The 18,999-nt window shown below is 39.4% G+C and overlaps 1 protein-coding gene across 1 annotated transcript; it reads left to right on the top strand.

The window, feature by feature from the left end:
• Nucleotides 1-550: 550 nt before the first annotated feature.
• ttc3 (tetratricopeptide repeat domain 3) lies at nt 551-18,933 on the top strand. Its single transcript, XM_044041572.1, has 46 exons — nt 551-645; nt 2,568-2,638; nt 2,744-2,777; nt 2,876-3,035; nt 3,125-3,206; nt 3,718-3,771; nt 3,999-4,131; nt 4,293-4,378; nt 4,773-4,867; nt 5,105-5,167; nt 5,721-5,775; nt 6,032-6,194; nt 6,380-6,407; nt 6,504-6,570; nt 6,840-6,870; nt 7,395-7,455; nt 7,678-7,768; nt 8,329-8,481; nt 8,762-8,842; nt 9,216-9,325; nt 9,423-9,549; nt 9,898-10,020; nt 10,123-10,224; nt 10,306-10,398; nt 10,496-10,560; nt 10,910-11,046; nt 11,139-11,456; nt 11,550-11,825; nt 11,923-11,966; nt 12,970-13,020; nt 13,111-13,190; nt 13,263-13,418; nt 13,881-14,484; nt 14,582-14,650; nt 15,147-15,296; nt 15,420-15,559; nt 15,905-15,973; nt 16,047-16,143; nt 16,262-16,365; nt 16,446-16,530; nt 16,726-16,827; nt 16,931-17,127; nt 17,663-17,777; nt 17,904-18,014; nt 18,224-18,316; nt 18,610-18,933. Exons 2-46 carry the CDS (start codon nt 2,579-2,581, stop codon nt 18,718-18,720), a joined length of 5,226 nt encoding a protein of 1,741 aa, XP_043897507.1. The 5' UTR covers nt 551-645; nt 2,568-2,578; the 3' UTR covers nt 18,721-18,933.
• Nucleotides 18,934-18,999: the final 66 nt, after the last annotated feature.

The raw sequence follows: 18,999 nt of genomic DNA on the forward strand, positions 1-18,999 counted from the left end.
TAAAGATATCTAGATTTATTTAAACGGGGGCCCAAGTAGCCAGTTATAGGGGACAGCAAATTCTGAATGTTAACCTTTAAAATTCAGCGCCCCCTGGTGAAGACATGACCATTTCACAATGTTTTATGCTGCTGTTTTTGTTGTAACCACGTTAAACGTCATATTCGAGACCAGCCCTGAAGATGTTTACCGTGGTCTTGACTCAACAGGAAGTCAGCCATTATAATCGGTGGGACGACATCTCAACTAACTAGTACTGCAAGCGGTTTGGGATGGGTGTCACTCATGCCTTGAGTGTGTGTTGAAGACAGTGTAATAAACATTTTCAACCCTAAAAACAGGCTCATCCTGCCTTAAAATTACACTTAACTCATTTTTCACAGGAGGTGCCCTTTTAATGTCCTTGCCCCTCCAATTGTCTGTGCACGCCACTGCGAAGATCTGCATACTCCGGTACACTAGGTGGTGCTGTTTACGTTTAAATATAAACACCATCAAGAAGAAGAAGCAGCTCGTCCTAACGTGCGTACGTGAGGCTGTGCTGCGCGCGTGCGTCTCAGTTTTCACTTCCGTACACTACTATGAGCAGGACGAGTGACGACGACTGATAAAACGCTGCTCCGCCGTTCATCTTTGACGAAAAACGTGAGTATTTTATCACCAGCTTGTCATTAAAATCACATTTTAAGACGCGCCACTATCGAGGAGTGGACATTTTTAATCGCGGCTTCAGTCGCTTTCAGTCGTGTAGCGCAAACACAGCGGAAACCAAAATAAGTAGCAATGAGGCTAAGAAACGTCGTCCCGTCATTCTAAAATAAATATTACATACATTAATTCAATCGCAAGGCCTCCAGTAAATACAGTTGTAGGCCTGTGTGTGTTTGAATGTTCGCTACGATGAGAAAATGCTAACGTGCGCGAGCGTCCATGCTGTCATTTCTGAGGGGTTTTTGCTTTGACAATCTGTTTTGTTTTTTTTTAAAGTGTGGAAGTTTCTTTGCGAAAAACACATTCGTAATGTTCTTGTTTTATTATTGTTAAGAGTGTCCGACAATATTATTGTCTCCCCGTGTTACTCTAGAATGACTAATGCCTCTGCAATGAACCAAAACACGTTTTGGTTTTCATGAATTACCCATAAACCCATAGTTCCATATCTTTAGGTACTCACGCGCCTAGCATAAGGCACATATTCATACGCGGTCCATATTGTTTAGCTGAACTTTACCTAATTTACATTATCAAGCATTCTAGGCCTGTTGCATTGTTGTTAAGGGGAGATTAAAACCCTCCCACGCCTCTAAACTAAACAGGAAGGTGAAAAAACTTGCAGAGTACAAACCGTGTCAATATACAACTCTGTCTCAAGATTAACACCTATTATAAAACGAAACTGATTCATCAGGATCGTCACCTACATTACTTTTTCAGCCACAACCCACATACCCAATGACATGTAATAAATCTCTGCCATGTACATTTGGACTTGTACAGTAGGCCGTCAAACAAAAAAACATAAACCTTGTCCAAAAAACCATAACCTGCTCTGCAAAGATAACCAAATTCTTGTCAATGACACCATTGTGCTGGCACAGTAGGAAAGCTGCTGAACCTGACTTGTGGGATATTATTCCTTTGTCGAACACTTGGCACTTTTCCACACCATGGTTGCGCCACGCCTCGGCATGGCTCGAGTGTACATGGTTTGGTTGGTTTTACAATATAGTACATCCCTGGTGTGGGCAGAGTCGTCACTGCACGGCTGCATGAATGACTTTGTTTTACCAGATCACAGACTCCATCTGACGCAGTCGCTGAATACAGCGGCAGGGGTTGTGATGTGGCTCACCGCTCACAATTGCCGCCTTTTGGCAGTGCTGTCGCAAAAAAAAAAACAGCGGACTCCTCTGTTAAATATTGAGATTTTAAACGTTTTCATGCTAAATTTTGGAGATTAATGCACGTTTTGAGGATTTTTAAAACGTTTCAATTGATCTACAGTTCTGCATTGTTGCGTTTGATTCTTTTGTCGACTCTCTGTCGCATAATATCGGCTCGGCTCACTAAAAAAAGTATCAGGTAAAATAAACGTGCCATGCCGAGGCGAGTCGTCCTGGGACCATGTAGTGGAAAAGCGGCAATTGATTTTCCTCATAGCATTCTGTACTGCCTTGCACCACAACAACAAGAAGAGCAACAGCCAACTGTTTTGTCTTTTTTTTGTCTTTTTTAAAGAAAGAAGTGAAAATATGCCCCTCTGATTTCTCTCATGTAGAGAGGATGGCTAATGTCCTATTTATTATTATTTTGCATAAATAGATAGATAAATAGATTTAAAGAAATAACCAATCACTTGATTGGACAATTCCAATTACATAAACAAACAAGACAGTTTGTAATGTGAATTGTCTCTGTCTGTTCACGTAGGTCCTGCGCTCAGCTTATTACTTTTAGAATTTGGTTATGCAGGTGTCGCATATAAACTTGCATAGATCATTGAAAGGGTGGTGTTTGCTTACCAAAAACAAACCAGTGAAACAGATTTGCTTGATTTTCTCTTTCAGAGTTTGACAAAATGTCAGATTCGGACTCAGACTGTTATGACTGGTCAGCCTCCAGACACCGCAGTAATCTGGTGAGATGTTTGATAATTATATAATTGATAATTAAATATATTCAAGTAAGCAGTGTTCTGTTTTGTGTATATCAGACTTTTTTACTCTCTCTCTCGGACATTCAGGGAAATGATACAGTTATTGCCCTCCGTCCATCAGGTAAGGAACATTTGTCTAAGTCGATGTGTATTTCACAATGCTGTCCAGATACATTTGTATATGAGTCAATGTAAGTGATTTCCTGCATGTTTTTCTAGAGGACATTTTCGATCGATGGCTCAGTATCCCTGATGATAAAAAAAGAGAAGCTGGACAGCGGATGAAAGTCTGTACCTTCTGGCTTCCCATTCTGCTGCAGCAGAAAGAGGTCAACCACACCTCAGACTGGGCTTTACAAATAGGTCTAATTGATAGTTTGTAAGTATAATTATGGTTTCTGATCTGCATGTTTTTAACTTTAAATGTGTTGATTTTAGACCGTTAAATCTTTTGTCATTTCATTCCAGGGACAGTGAAGATCTTAGTTTGAACAACATCCACATGGTAGAAATACTAGAAGCAATCCTGAGAGCCCTGGAAAGGGGAAGTGTAAGTTGCCCTTGTTGTGGTTTTGTACTGGGGTGGGGAAAAACACTAATTTCTGTAAAGGCTGGTGCACATAGATAGCTAGTATCAGGCTGATGACTGGTTTCATCGGTTGCAGACACAGTAGGTTGTTAGACTTTTGACCCTTAATTTGGAGTACAACCACATTTTAATTTCTTCCTTGCACCATAACATTTTCACCAAAATCCTCCACAGACAGACAAATGTGGTTAATAACATTCATTCCAACAGCAGCCAGACTGTACAATAATAAACTGTGTTAACTGCTGTGTTTAACTACCTCTACCTTAAGTGCAATTTATCCCCGTGCAATAGTCAAATTCTGTGCAGTAATTAGTAGCACAAGTCACTTTTGTAAATATAATCCATATTTTATTTTACAGTATTTAGTTACCTCTACGCATCTAAATACATAGTGTTCATTGATGTAAATTGCATATTTTATTGTATTTTATTTTATTATTTGTTTATAATTTATAGTTCTGTCTTTCAGGTGAAAAGGGAACACGCAAAGCACATTTTCTGGATAAGCAACATGTTTAACTTGGTAAGTCTGAAAACATTGGAATAATATCCATTTTAAGTTGTTGGTGTTAACACAAGGTCATTGTTGGTACCAGCTGATAACTTTAGTTTTTGAATCAGGGGAGTAAGTGTCAGATTGGTTCTATGAATATCTTGGTGGACAAAAGTATGAAAACATGAAAATACTTTGTTTTATATTGTACATTTTCTCTTTTATCTTTGACATTATGTTCTGTTTCAAAACACCAGCGCTCCCCGGAAGCGTGGGATGACGTGTTTCTCTGGTTGGAGCGAACAGGAGAACCTAATATTTGCCAGCGTGTCCTGGAGCTCGGCCACAAACAAGCATGTGTTTCTGCGCTGCACCTCATCTTCACTGAGTGTAAGAAAAAACAAACTGGAAAACCACACAACCTCTGATATTTACACTGCTTACTCTGTTTATCAAGTCATAAGATGTTTCTCATCACACATCTAAAGGGAAATGCTTGTATTTAGTATGATTTTTGATCTGTGTTAATTTTGTGTTCTACTTTTGTTCAGTTGCTAAATATATTCAGGACATGGGCAGCAACATGGAGAGAACTATGAAGTCACTATTGGCTCAACCACCACCATATTATATAGAGGTAAGGCACAACAAAACATATTGTAGTTAGTCATTTGTTTGTTATAATGCATTGAGAGTAGAGAGTACTGCATATGGGCTTAGTTTTATTGAATATATGGATTATCTATTGATCATCTTAGCAGGAAACTGTGCTGTTCAAATGTGTTAGGCGACCAGACTCTTCACCAGCTATGTTTATAAAAAGTGAACATTCTATGGGAGAGCCTTAGACGCCTTAAATGTACTCCAAAGATCCCGAGAGACGGGGGAAGGTAAAACACACTCTGAATGATCAAAGAGGAATCCATAGGAGCTTTTCTTGCCAACATGCTTGCTGTAAACTCTGCTAAACCTTTGCAGTTGTCTTGTATCGGTGGAAGCAAAGATTTAAATTTGTTCTGTTCCTCAATCAGAAAAGTGAAGACATGAAGAAGAAAGGAAATGAGAACTTTCAGAAAAGTCAGTACGACGATGCTGTGAAGTTTTATTCCAAAGCCCTCAAATATTAGTGAGTTTGTCCTTTTTTTTTTTCTTTTTTTTTCCAAGTGTTTTACCAGTTTAAGGAACTAGTAATATTTACTATTCATGTACAGTAACAGCAGTATAACACTTAAAATGGCCTTGATGTGAATCTCTAGTTTTTTATTTAAGGCCTCGCTGCTGTATTAGGATTTGTAAATGTAACAAAATTGTGCAGTGTTTTTTAAAACTGAGCTTTAATTTCTCTCTCGCTCGTTCTCTCCAGCCCTGATAACCACATAATATATGGAAACAGAGCCCTATGTTATATCCGATGTAGAAAGTATCTGTAAGTATCTGGAGCTTCTTTTTTTTATTTGTTGAAAGTCCAGTGTGTATTTGGATAGGTTGTATGATCTTGATGTCGAATCTTTTGAGAAAATAATTAGCTGTGTTTATTAAGAAGAGTTTTAAATATAAAAAAGCATATAAAGCACAAACCTACATGGTTGGTACAGTGTTTTAGGAAATCCTTGTCTAATGAGATCTTGTTGAACAAAGTTATGGTCACTGCAACCCACTGGCACATTTTTGTCATGACTCAAGAATTCATACTGTAAACATGAAAAGTATTTTAGGTATTTCTAACTTTATAGGCAACGACGATTCATATTGTCATTAAAAGTATGAGTCATGATTAGAAGATAAGGAAGAGAACAATTTCCACCGAAAGATGTATTCCTGTTATCGTGCAGAGTTTGTCTGCCTTTTCAGAATTAGATTGCGCGGTCAATCTTTTGAAATACTTTTTGCACAAACGTGAACATTAACTTGATTTTAATGTTTTTTTGTTAAAGCTTAAGAAATGTTTTAACCCAAACATGACTTTTTGATTTTTATAGAAAGGCAGTTGGTGACGGAAAACGTGCTGTACTGATAAAACCTCTCTGGGCAAAGGTAATTCTCTCTCTTTTGTTATCTCAGTACAGATTGTGGTGTGGACATGCAAGTGAGGATCAACATTTATTGCTTTATTACATGATAAAGAAGGAACTCCTCATGTACTGCTTTCCATTACTGAAAAGCAAACATTATTTATGTATGAAGTTGATGTCCACTGTTCCTCTTGTCAGTCGCTTTGGATAGAAGCGTCTGCTAAATGCTTAAATGCAGATATAAATGTTGATGTGCTGTGTGTCTGTGGGTCTTGCAGGGTCACTACCGCTACTGTGAGGCTTTGTTTTCGTTAGGCGAGATCAGAAAGGCCATAGAGGCCAACAAGTTAGCCCAGAGTCTGTGTGGGGATGACCATGATGGAGTCAAAGACTTGGAACAACAACATAAAAAATTCATCACTGAAATGAGAGAACTTAAAGGTACTTTATTTTCCCTCAATTCATGTTTGCTTTTTAAAATAAAAAGCCCAGCTAATTGCCCCATAAATGGTAATGTCTCCGAAACGTAACATCTGCTCATTCATTGTTGTCCCGAAACGTAACATCTGCTCATTCATTGCTGTCCCTCCAAAAATTAAACCCCCGTTTGTTTGCTTTGTTTTTAGTTGGAAAATCAAAGAATAAGAATAGGAGGTATGTTTGAACTTCCTGATACAGTGTGCAAACATGATTAGTAAACTAACTTGTGGGAAGTCTTTATTTGTGTTATTTTTCTTTTCTGCCCCGCAGACCTGACGGCACACGTAGAGCAGATGCAGCAGAATCACCAGTAAAGATGGACATGAAAACAAGCAAGGTTAGTAACTTTACCTGTATATTGTGAAATGGCCTCTTGAAAATGTCAAATTAAAGTCCTTTTGCAGAAGTTGTCACTGATTTAAAACGTTCTTTGCTATTGGAGCATCTAATTCAAACATTACTGCTTTCCATTTCAGGATTTTAAAAGGTTTACTTTTCATAGTTTTTTTACAGGCTGAATGGTTGGTCCAGGACTTTAGACCCTCCTGGACCTACATGCACATTTAAATGAAGTGTAATGTCAATCTGTAACTTTTGTGTTGTCAGGTCTTTGAGGTTAAAAAGGACAAGCAACCAGGTGAGTTCATTTTAACACTGTCTGATGCTTTCTTTGCATTTTGTCTGCACGTCAGAGTTATGGCTTTTAAATCTGAATTTTGTGAAATTAGCTTTTGAAAAGCTCTTGATTAAGATTTGTAACCAGGATCACAGCATTCCAACACTTGGTGAAGGGATGGGTCAAAGGAAATAAAGGACTAAGCGTTGATTAACGGTTGCAGTCGTTGTGCCCTCTGAAGGTGAAGGATTGAACATTTGTCATGCAGATTCCCCTTCATGGTCACGAGCCACACAGCCTCGTTTCCTTGAGCATGAAAGACAATACAATGCAAATGAAGTTTTATCGTCCAGTTTACTGCGAGGAGGATGACCTTAGATTACCTCAGAACGGAGTCACTATTTCACAGTCTTAACTCGTCTTTGTTGTCAGTGATTATTCTGTTTCTGGGACCAGAGTGCCTTTAAATCTCATCATGGATGAAACTATTCATTAGATATCTACACACACATAAAAGAGAACCATGATTTACTTTGTCTCCCCAGGTAAAAATGAACAGGCTGCACCGATGAAGAGCAGTACTAAAGACTCTAAACCCTCAAAAAGGTTAGTTGAAGAAATGTAGTGTGTTTTTGATTATTGTGAGACTTACCTGTGGGAAGGTTAGCAGGGGAGTTTTACAGGACCGCAGTCTTCAAACAAGATTTCTGTTATATTTTAACCTCATCAATAGTGTAGTTTCTCTTCCGTCTGTGCATTACTACGACGTATATTGATTTGGTTGTATTTTAAGACTGTATAGTTGATTTGAAAATTCTCTGCTTCCAGTGAGGTTCATACAAAGAATGTTAAAGTGGAGCACCACGGCACCACAGCACAGAAAAAATCAATCAACAGAAATTGTCAGTCTGGAGAGGAGGTAAGGCTGCAAAGACAGACTATTGTTGTTGTTGTCACTGCACCATATAATCTCACCAGAGAGCCAAATTCTTTGCATGTCTTCCACTAGACAAAGAAAGTTTTGCTTATTTCAGGAAGGACAGAAGAACCTCAATTAAAATACAAATAGATTGAGTTTGAAAGCACCCCAAAGGTGCCATTCCTATAAGTACTTTCACCATTGTGCCAAAAGTGCATCTAAATATAACAAAGAACAACTGCTTTCTGTGTAAATGTATCAATGGTGTTCACAGGTATTTGTCAATGACTGTAAAATATCCCTAAAACACAGATCTTCATATCCTGTAGGGAGGATAAATTATCTCAATAATGACCATAAGAAACAATATTTTCACGCACTAGAACAATAGGTCAATGGCATGGTGTTTATTTTTTGCCTTCTTGTTGGATTAATATAATCACAGCTTGGTAATACACTATGTTGAACACATAGAAAACAAATGATTGATTATAGCTTTTAAATTATATTAAAGTATTATGGAACAATGGTTGACCTGCTGTGATGTTTAACCTCCTCAGAACCAGGCGGTCGGTGGTGAATCAGCAGACGTGTGTAAAGAGTTGAGATCACTGGTTCAGGATGCCCACACTGCTCTGACCGACCTCCGCAGCCGCAACGCAGAGCAGGCCTTCAGCAAGGCACTGACCATTCTAGAGACTAAAACACTGAAGGTAATCATACCACTGATGTACAAACCAGTGCCAAGGTTGTCACATTTCACGCTGTTACTTCTTTGGAGCCAATATTCCTAACTTTATTTAAGAGAAATTAAAGTAATTTAATGTATAATGTAGAGTAAGTGTATGAAGAATTTAAGTTTATTGTATTGGATTGTAGTTTTCTATGTTTTGCATGATATATAAATTGGCAATTAAGCCAGTTTCCCTGAGTTTGCAAATTGTGTTGAAGACCTCAAATGATCATCTCACCATTTTCCTTTTGCTGTCCCAGGTCCTTGGGCTCTCCACAGTGGACATGCTGTTGCTGCTGTATGGTCGAGCAGCTGCTCTAACAGATATTGGTCAACCCGAGGTAACTCATGGATTAACTTGGTAGAAAAATGTATAAATGATATTCCCGGTTGCAGCTGTAACCTTGGTATTGTAAAGCTACTTTTACCACAATCCAAAATGTTTGTAGACCAATTAAAAAGTTGAGCTTATTAATGTCCCAATTAAGTTATTTGGCCTTTTCTATGAGATGTACCATGTAGAAAATATGTTTTCAGAAAAGGCTGAAATTGAGATATAAACACTGTTAATGTTGCCATGTTTCTGTTTCCCCATCGAAATTAGCTTTTGCCTCTAGTTATTCCTTAGACAGGACCATTTATGTATGAATTTGAAAGGATATTGTGCATCTTTCTAATTTTATGTGTGGTTACTTTTTACTTTGTGAAATACAGGAACTCTCCGAAGCAAAAAAGCTTGTGCAGAAGATCAGCTCATTTGAGGAGAGGACATTTCAGTGTCTGGTTCACTATGCCATTGGGAAATTATTACTCAAAGAGAACAGGTACAGGAACATCCAGTACTTGAAAGCTTCTGTCAAATTGTTTGACTGAGTCGCACCGTATAAAAGATTTATACACTCCAACACTTCAACTTTTCAGGTTTGCAGTTGCTCTCGAGCAGTTTTCTGACTCCTTGCAGATGGTGAAGAATCAAATAACTCCTGGTAAACTCACCTGGCCCTTAACAAAAGAGATTGTCAAAGAAACACTACCTGAATATTTCCTGGTGAGTTGTCAGTTCAGTCTCTTCCTCTAATTATATACATATTTATTACAAATCTTGTGCAGCCAGTATTTTGAGCTTTTTCACATGGTTATATTTATGTCAGAGTTGGCATATAAATTGACATCAAAATGAATTTGAAACTCCAGCAACTTATAGATTACTGTTTAGAATGATGTCGGTGTCGGCTGTCTCATTTCTCCTCCTGAATTATGATGTGCAGGATATCTGAACAATCAAGTACACTCACAATCAAAGTTCACTTTTTTGCTTAGGCTTCTCGATTATAATTATTTCAAACAAAATCACTTACATTTTCATTTTTTATTACATGTGTTGTCTCTTTTTAAGGTAATTCTGGAAAATGCTATAGAGCTATGTAAATTTCCTCCCATTCCTGATGCTGTGTGTCGATTTGAGAAAGGCCATAGCTCATTGAAAGCTGAAATCTACATAACTGACCCTGATTTTAAGGTAAGAAGCAGTAAAAGAAAACGGGGCAGTGTTTGGAGTTTGAATATGAAAATCAGAGATGACTCCATTGTGTCTTCTTTTCTTTCTTTTTTTTATACATAGGGCTTCATTCAAATATGTTGTTGTCAGAGTTGTACTGTTGAATACCACATCACCTGTTGGAAGACCCTCAAGGCATCAAACTTCTCTGAAAGAAATGAAAAGGTAATAGGTGTATGTGTTATCTATCCTTTGGTAGCTGTTGACACCCGTCTTTAACCTTAATGTTACCATTTTATGCTGCAGGATTTCTTGCACGAAGCATGTTTGACGCCAGACTGTCTCGGCCAGATCTGTAGTATCAGAATTGTTGGCCCAACCGGCTTGTTGAAGTGTAAGGTAAGTTGAGTCTCTGGAAGTGACGCAAACCTTTCTGCACTCGCTGTTCTAATGAACAACGAGGGTTTGTGCTGACCTGATTTGTGTCTTTGTTCAGTTTGATGTTGCCATCCCCAAATCACGCACTTCTCAGAAGCCAAAAGTGAATCAGAAATGTACAAGGTGAGGCTGCAGTAGAGCACAATTCATGATATTATTCACTGTGTTATAATTCAGCAAGAATCTTACTGTTAACTCTTAAAAGTTTCTTATTGAAGACAACTTTCAGACAAAATGAAAGCCCTAGATGGAAGAAATTACCCTTATAACTAATCATATAATTGCCCCAGGGTTGCGGACATTACGTCTACATATTGCAATAAATGCATGTAAAATAAACAAGATATAAAATGTAATCATGAATCTGCTACTGATTGTTATATGATGGCATTGTGTGACTTATGCATCTCGAACTGTATAAGAAGGATAAGTTTCAGAAACATGCCTTTGATGCTTTATCTTGTTTTTTCAGTCTGAAGAAGTTGCAGTCAAAGACGGGGCACAAGCTCAAGAGGAAGCAGAATAAGCTGTCATTTGAAGGTAATCAGACCATCAACGACGAGATCTTGCAGCAGACAGAAGACACAGCGACTAAGAGTCAACAGAAAGGTACTGCCTCTGTCACAGGCATGTTTGGAATAGTTCTGTGGAGGTTTTGCATTCATTAAACGGCTTCATGTATGCTTGCTTGGTGTCGTCAGCTTGGTTGCTATACAGGGATCGAGTTCTGCTGCAGATCAGCCAGAAGATGGATTTGCTGAAAGAGGAGAAAGGCCTCCAAGTGTCTGTGCTGGTGAGCAGTCTGAAACCGTGGCTGGAGCTGGACTCGATGAAGGGGAACAAGCTCGCTGAGAGGATGCTTAACTGGCAGCAGCAGCCACTGGAGACGTTGGGACAGGCTCTGGAGCTCTTACTAGAGAGACAGAATCGCGTTTGGGCTCGTGTTCTCATCCAGATACTCAGCAACCTGGATGTGAATCCTAAACTCAACAAGTGGGCATGTCAGCTCAATGATGCAGGTCAGCATGTTTCACGGTGTAAATACTGTAAACTGTGGACGTCAAGAAGCTGGGGAGTCTGACTAACTGTATTCTGTATTCTGCATGCTTTAGGCCTGAATGCTGCCACATCCTTCATTGAGCGCTACGCCGGACACTTGGAGCAGCTGGACCTGGGTCTTCTGCTCAGTTTTGGTCCATTGCAGGAGAGGATTTTAATGAAGCTCGGTTCTATGCCAGAAATTTTTTCAAGTATCGGCCTGACTGTGACTGATTATCTAAAACAGGCCCCACCACATGACATCAGACTCTTTATCTGGACTCTGGAGGAGCATAGGGACGACTATGTTGCCTGTCACACTATACTGGATGAGTATTTTGATATGATGGGTACGTACTTTGAGTCTGATTTGACAATGTACCTATATTCTGCTTGGGTTTGCCTGACATCATGATTTCATTTCCTATTTTTGTTTTGTTTTTTCAGATGGCCATTGTTCAGTCTTAAAAAAGTCTGATGAAAATGAAAATGTAAGTTTTTAGTTTATTTAAATAAGTAAACCTAATGGAATAGTTTTGGGACACATGATCTCAGATCTGTTTAGTCTATATACAGTAAGTATGAAAATGAAGAGAGGACAGAATGAAAGCATTGAATTAAGTTCTCTCAGAGGACACCCTTGAATGAGTTAGTCTTAAACCATTATAAACATTTTGTATGTAGTTTTCAGGAGACATACATTGGGGTAGGTAGAAAAAGAAATGTCTAAAAGGTGATTCTTATCTTCTGTCACAAAACTACATTGGTGATAGTCATACTACTCTGCAGTCAGAGTAGTATGACAAACATAAATGACCATTTCATTGTACGCTTTATTCCGTAATCACTGCAGAAACCTTCAAAGTTTGCTTACCGGCACTTCAAATCTGGTCAGTTAACATCAAGCTTGTTTAGATTGATAGATTTAACTGTGAAATTCTTGTGTTACAGCAGCGCAGTTTAGGTATAAGACATAAGAAACAGAAAATATATGAGATAAAGCAAAATATACATACAAAAAAATTAGAAATGTAAAATAAGATTTAATAAAAGATATAAATATGTGCATGATAAAGAAAATATTACAATTGAATATAATATTACAGTAAAAATGTCTTACAAGAATTAAGGAGCAAAATCATTTTGAATGATAAAAAAACAAAATCAACAACTTTTTTTGCAAAATTCTGAATGAATTTAGTATTAATATAAACCTGAATTAACCAATCCACGACGATGGATATTAACAAGATTCTAGGGCACAGTTTGTATGAGGAAATAAAGGTGCAGATATGCAGGGATTTGTATATTAAATTATGTAACGGAGAGTCCAGGGGTTTTCTCTATTGCTGAAGATAAAAAGCCATGACATGGGTTTTAGTGCTGACTATGTGCATTTCCCTTGTGAATGTGAAACCCTTGTGGCTGCTTGTTGTTTTTTTTCTAACCTGTAGTGAAACATCGAGAAGAAATTAATGATCTCGTTCATTTCAGAATTCTCCTACGAAGACTAAAAATCGAAAAAAGAAACTGAATGCAATAAAGGTCAGTGATTAAATCTGTAACTGTTGCTTTAGAATTGAGTATGGGTTGCATGTGTCATATCTTTGAAGAGTTTCCTCTTCTCTCCATCAGGGCATATATAGTTTTCCTCAGACAAGCGATGTAACGCCGAGAGACGAGTGGGACCATGACTTGTTTGAAGACGACTCTTTGTAAGTCGCGTCTACCGCACAGTATTTTATTCCACCTGTGATTGTGTTGACGTTGAAACTTTGTGTGAGCAGATCATTCCTTCACCCCGGCGATCCGTTCAGTGTACCCAGTCACCTTCGAGAGCAAGTGGCCGATTTTGAGGAGCAGTACAACGGCACCAGTCAACCAGTTTGCTATAAAAAGATTTTGGACAACCACCCTGACCCAACCAAAGAGAGTTTGTATGAGTAAGTGCAACCTGCAGTTTCACGTATGAGACACATGCATTATACACTGTAGCCATTAGGTGGGTTTACGTACCAGCCTGTTTCTTGGCACATTTTTGATTTACATACTGATTTACAACTGTTCCATTTAGGTTTTTAGGATAAAAGACAACGTGTACCCTTCTGTGACGTCTCTGACAGGATTTGGCATGCGTACTTCTCATTACTGTAACTCTTAGACCGTTTGTGATGTGGGGACTCACCAAAGATTATAACATTCAAAGCTCAAAAAAGAGATAGCATTTCATATAAAGTAAATCTGTAGATTACCACCACACAAATAAAATACAAAACAACTGTTAAATATGCACTTACACATACAGCAAAGACTGAAAACTGATCCCAATAAAAGCTTATATTGATACAATCCTCATGTTGTTTTCCTCCGATTTGTAAATTTCGATTATGGTCCTTTTGCTGTAGCTATTTTGCTCAGATCTTGGAGGAGCACGGTCCCCTGGTTGCTGAAGACCCTCTGCTGGTTGGTGAACTGGAGTATTTCCCATCCGAGGCTCAGCTAAAGATCGAGCAGTCAGGGGGTTTCGAGTCCTTCCTCCTCGAGTCCCTCCGCTTCATAAAGATCGGCAATTGTGTCGGTCTGGCTAAGCATGCTGTCAGCTTGCAGCAAGCTGGACTTGGAGCCAGTCTTGATGACCTGGACGTTATCGTGGATCCCGACGCACACAGACAAACTCCTGATTTTCATGAACCCACGTTCCCAAACCAATGGGACACGGTTTCCTCTGCACAGCCTCCAGTGTTTCCCTCCTTCTCAAATCCTTTCAGTTTTAGCTTTCACTCGGGCATTGCAGTCGACCCCTCTGCTGTCATTTTCAAAGGGAAGGATCTCTTGACCCAGTGGAGTAATGCTTATGACCGTCCACAGCAGTTCCCTTACTTTGGCGATGTTGGCGAGCGTGAGCTTCGCGGCTATAAACCAGACAGGATTTTTGGAGTGGAGTCATCAGGAGGAGTCACTTCAAGGACACCTGAGAATGATCTTTTGAGGAAAGACGCAGTCGTGCAGGTAGTCAACACTTTCTCAGCTTTTTAAGTTAACTTGACAAAATGCTGCTGCCGAACTTTGTTGAAGTTTAAATTTCCCATTTTGTTCATTTTCTTAGACATTTCCAGAGACGATGAGCAGTGTAGCAGTGAATACAGAGCCTCATGAGCGCTTTGAGAGATACCAGGTGAGACCAGTACTGTTTTTATGCAACAACACAATATTAATCTATTTATAAACAATCTTGACAGATTTCCTACATTTTAACCATTAATTTTGTCAGTGACGTGCAGCGAGGTTCATGACTGGAGGCTCTGACCTTAACTGAAAACATTTAGTTGTCTTAAAAGCTTTTAATTATGCTTTAATCAATTCCATTCTGTTCAATAATATGACAGCAAAGAAACGATAAACCTGAAAAAATAGTTTTAATGATTTCTTTATTTGGAGCAAAGAAACCAGAAAATGTACCCATTTGAGAAGCTGAAACTTGTTTTAATGATTAAAAAGAAATGACGCTGATTTAAAATTAATTTATTTCCTAAATGTTTTGCCTCTGATCAGAGTTCAGGTCCCTTTCATTCATTTTATTTGCTGGTTATTATTAAAAAAAAGTGAATTTAACTGGTAATTCCTCTGTTGTGCTCTTCTAAGTTTATCTGTGTTTGAACGTTTTCGTCCAGGGGGACATCAATAAGAAGGAGAAGGGTAATGTGCGACTGGAGAAGCAGATCAAGGGAATGACTAGCAGTTCTAACAAAGTTGTCCAGAAGCACAAAGAAGAAATGGCGTCCATTGAGGAGGAAATACGCAACATCAACACCAAGACACAAGTACGTCCATGACCTCATGTAACTCTCTCCGGTGATTTTAATAAGTGATGAGTTAAAACTCACCAGCTGAAGTGTCTCCTGTCCATCAATCAATCGTTGCTTTCGTTTTTTTTTCTTGTCAAGATGACCAATAGAGAGCTGACGCTGTTCCAGCACAAACTGGAGGAGGAGGTGAAAAAGGACCAGAACGAGAAGAAAGCCAACCAGGAAGTTCTCAGGTCCATCAAGCAGAAGATCGACGAGCTGGTGGAGGAACATGGACGGTGAGGCTGAAAGAGACACAGCAGCTCAAACACTGATTTAATCATCTGTTATGTAACGTAACGATAAATCTTTCTTGACATTTTTATTTGTTTTTAATAAAAGTGTGTCTCTCGACGGCTGTGAGGACCAGTTTTTATTTAAATAAATCTTTATGCGGACATTTTGTCTGGTCCTCACAACTTTAAAGATCTTTTTTCAAGGTTAAAGGCATTTAGTTGTGATAGGATAAGGGTCAGGGAGTGCTTTATGTCTGAGTGTCCTCACAAAGAATGCTATGCAAACGTGTGTGTGTGTGTGTGTGTGTCTGACATACACTTTTTTTTCCCTTTTTTTTTCATGTGTAGTCTGGCCAGAAACATCAGAGACAACAAAGCCAACTATGACAAAAAGCTGAGGGAATTTCAAGAGAAAAGGTAAGTGGTAAAAATGTGAAATATTATCCACTCTGGTTCTTTGTGTTCACTTCTGTGTTCGTTGTTTCTTCAGCAATCAGTCGGCAGCTGAGAAGATGAGTCTGGAAGATGAGATCAGGCGCTGCAAGGACTCGATTGTTTCAGTCACTAGGAGATCTCACACAGCTCAGGTAAATCACACAATTTGATCCCGAACAGACGCTGTGCTTCACAAACTCTTGATATAAAAAAACTTAACAGTTACTCATGATCAACTTCTTGGCTTCTCTGTTTGGTTGTTTTCTCCAGGTGTCGGTGGCAGAGAGCAGCCGTGAGCAGGGTTTACACGGCCTCTACCATGAGCTGGCAGAAGCCAAGGTTTTTCTGAGCAGACTGAATGAAGGAATGGACAGGTACGAGGCTCACAGGGTGGACTAAACGTGTAAGCAGATGGGTATCACAGTCGTGTGTAATGTCCTTTTTCATGTTCCAGGCACCCAGACCCAGCCCTGGACATCTTTAGAGGCTCCTGGAGATCCAAAGTTCAAGAAATTGAAAAGAAAATCTCCACTGCGGAGGTTAATGAAGCCTTTATTAAAATGTTTTCATTAAGGAGGTTTTATAGTAACAGGAAAACCAACCAAACCATGAAGAGCCGAGCCGCTACCATGTAGTGAAAAATCTTCTTCCATTTTTGATATTTTGTAGGTTAATAAAAGAAGCCTCCGACTGTGCTGTGTCTTAAAGTTTGTCTCTGTGCTGTCGGTCTGCAGGCGCACTACAAGGAGCAGATTGATCAGGTGAAGAATGGGGGAAGAGTCGGTGAGAGTCTCCTCGGTAACGCAAACGGCCGTTCTGAAGCTTCAGCACCAACGGTAAGACTTTGTCGCTGGAGCGGCCTCATCGGGCGAGTCAGTGGAACAAAGGATGATTATTTTAATTCCTTTCTTTGTTTCCTGTTCTGTGTGAACATTGCAGGTTGCTGGAGCAGCCAAAGACCTCAGACCTCAGCCTTCAGCGTCGATCACCCAGCGGACGGCTGCAGCCGCCGCTGTGGCAACTGCTCCGGCTCGAACGCAGCACAAACCTCCTGCCACCAAACAGGAGCCTTCACGCAACACGCTGTATGAGAAAATCATCGACCGCCTGCTCGTTATTTTCCCAGACTACACGAGGTAACGCTGGACTAACACAACCCTTTTAGGTTTATCTTCATCTTCTTATGTCGTCTTTTTTGTTCATAAAAATGAGCCGAGCGAACTTTGAGCTTTGAACTGTGACGAATTTCACAAATTCAATCCAATTTTAAACAGTTTTTTGCTCAGGTGTGTTTATTTAGTTGGTGATAATGGAATAAAATATATAATTTTATCAGATTGTCTATAGGTTGTGCTGGAAAAAAGGATATAAGACACTCTGTATGTATGTTTTAACGTGGTCATTTCTGTGTTGTAAGGTTTTTAAGCTTGTCAAACAGAATACTAACATCATACTGGGTGCGAGACGATTATGTTGCTGATCAGCGTGTTAAAATATAAAACTGAAACGTTTGAGTACTTTTACTTTAAAAAGGGTCACGAAAGTGTTGTGTTTGGGACGTATTTGATGATTAAAGATCAGTTTTCTTCGAACCTCGAGTGTCTCATGTAGAAAATTGGCAAGAGCTCTATTGTGAAGAATCTCCGTCTGTATTCTTGTGTGCGTGTTCAGGTTGGACATGTTGCGGCGGATCCAGGAGCTGCGTATGTCCAGCGGTGGAAGCTTCAGAAGCATGGAGCTGCAGGATGTGGTTGGTGGAGTGACTCAGCTGATCCTGGACCATCAGGTCAGTGTGGTTACTGCTCCTCTCACAGCACATGGGACACAAAACCTTTCCTAAAACATGTTTTCATTCCCCGAGCCAGTGCAGGAATTTGAGAAAATGACACATTTCCTTTTCTTTCCTTTGAAGGAGAAGCTGAGTTCTGTGAGATCCAACATTGTGAGACGTGGGAATGCAGCTGCGACTCCGCCTCCCGTCTGGCAGCCCATTGAAAACCATAGATTTGTACATCCCGACGCAGTGAGTACAAAAACCCCAGATTTAATGAGAATCAGTTCACTGAAATTACTAATGAAAGTATTTAAAGGGGACTTTAAAAAGTCTTCCATCAGCAGTTTACTCTGGTGTAGATGTTAAGTACGTTAGGTGTAACTTTGAGTTTAGCTTTGGTTTATTCAGCTTCTTAATCTGAATGTAACCCTTTTTTTAAACGTGTGTGTTTTCTGCAGATCAACGTGGAGGATCCCTGTATCATCTGTCACGAGGACATGAGTCCACAGGACATTTGTGTGCTGGAGTGCAGACACAGCTTCCATGAAAACGTGAGCAGGAGAAACACTTACTTTTTGCCTGTTTGACGGAAGCGGCACGAAACATAAACACAAACCATCTTTTTCTTTGCCCTTTGCCAAAAAAAGTTCCCCAGAAAGACAATTTTGTTTCAGGAAATACGAAGTTGATTCTACTTTATTTAGATTTCTTACTGAAGCAGCTGGATGTCTGAATGCCTTAAATGTACAAGAAGCACATGAAATAAGCCAGAGGTGGTGTTGCACGAGCCGACACCTCTGTTCATTTTATGTTTAATAATCTGCGTTGCTTGTTGTGTGTTCAGTGTATCAGGTCATGGCTGAAGGAGCAGAGCACCTGTCCCACGTGCAGAGACCACGCCCTGATGCCCGATGACTTCCCCGCGCTGTCCAGTCGGAGACGTCCAGCTCCGTGACGTCCCTATCGTCCTGCTTGCCGTGACGTATAAACGTCTTGCTTTTCTTATTCACCGTTTTATTTTTACCTTTTTATTTGTTTAATTAAAATCTTAAAATGATGCATAACAATGATTTTACTTTATACGCTCTCTCTCTCTCTCTCTCGAGGGACGTGCATGGAAAAAACGGAAGGTTTTACGTAGTGGAAATAAAACTCGTCTCGTGTTTGACTTTGTCCATTTTGTCTCCGTATTTAGAAAACGATGGAGGGAAAATAAATGACTGAATAAATGAAA

Source organism: Solea senegalensis, linkage group LG13 (genome assembly GCF_019176455.1).
Source record: "Solea senegalensis isolate Sse05_10M linkage group LG13, IFAPA_SoseM_1, whole genome shotgun sequence".
In the NCBI taxonomy this organism is placed as follows: Eukaryota; Metazoa; Chordata; class Actinopteri; order Pleuronectiformes; family Soleidae; genus Solea; species Solea senegalensis.

What these genes read in the sequence shown, in the direction of transcription:
- ttc3 (XM_044041572.1), top strand. Translation starts at nt 2,579, where the DNA reads ATGTCAGATTCGGACTCAGACTGTTATGACTGGTCAGCCTCCAGACAC. An exon ending in ACCAAAGAGAGTTTGTATGA is followed by an intron (nt 13,419 to 13,880) that starts GTAAGTGCAACC and finishes CTTTTGCTGTAG; the next exon opens with CTATTTTGCTCAGATCTTGG. An exon ending in GGAAAGACGCAGTCGTGCAG is followed by an intron (nt 14,485 to 14,581) that starts GTAGTCAACACT and finishes TCATTTTCTTAG; the next exon opens with ACATTTCCAGAGACGATGAG.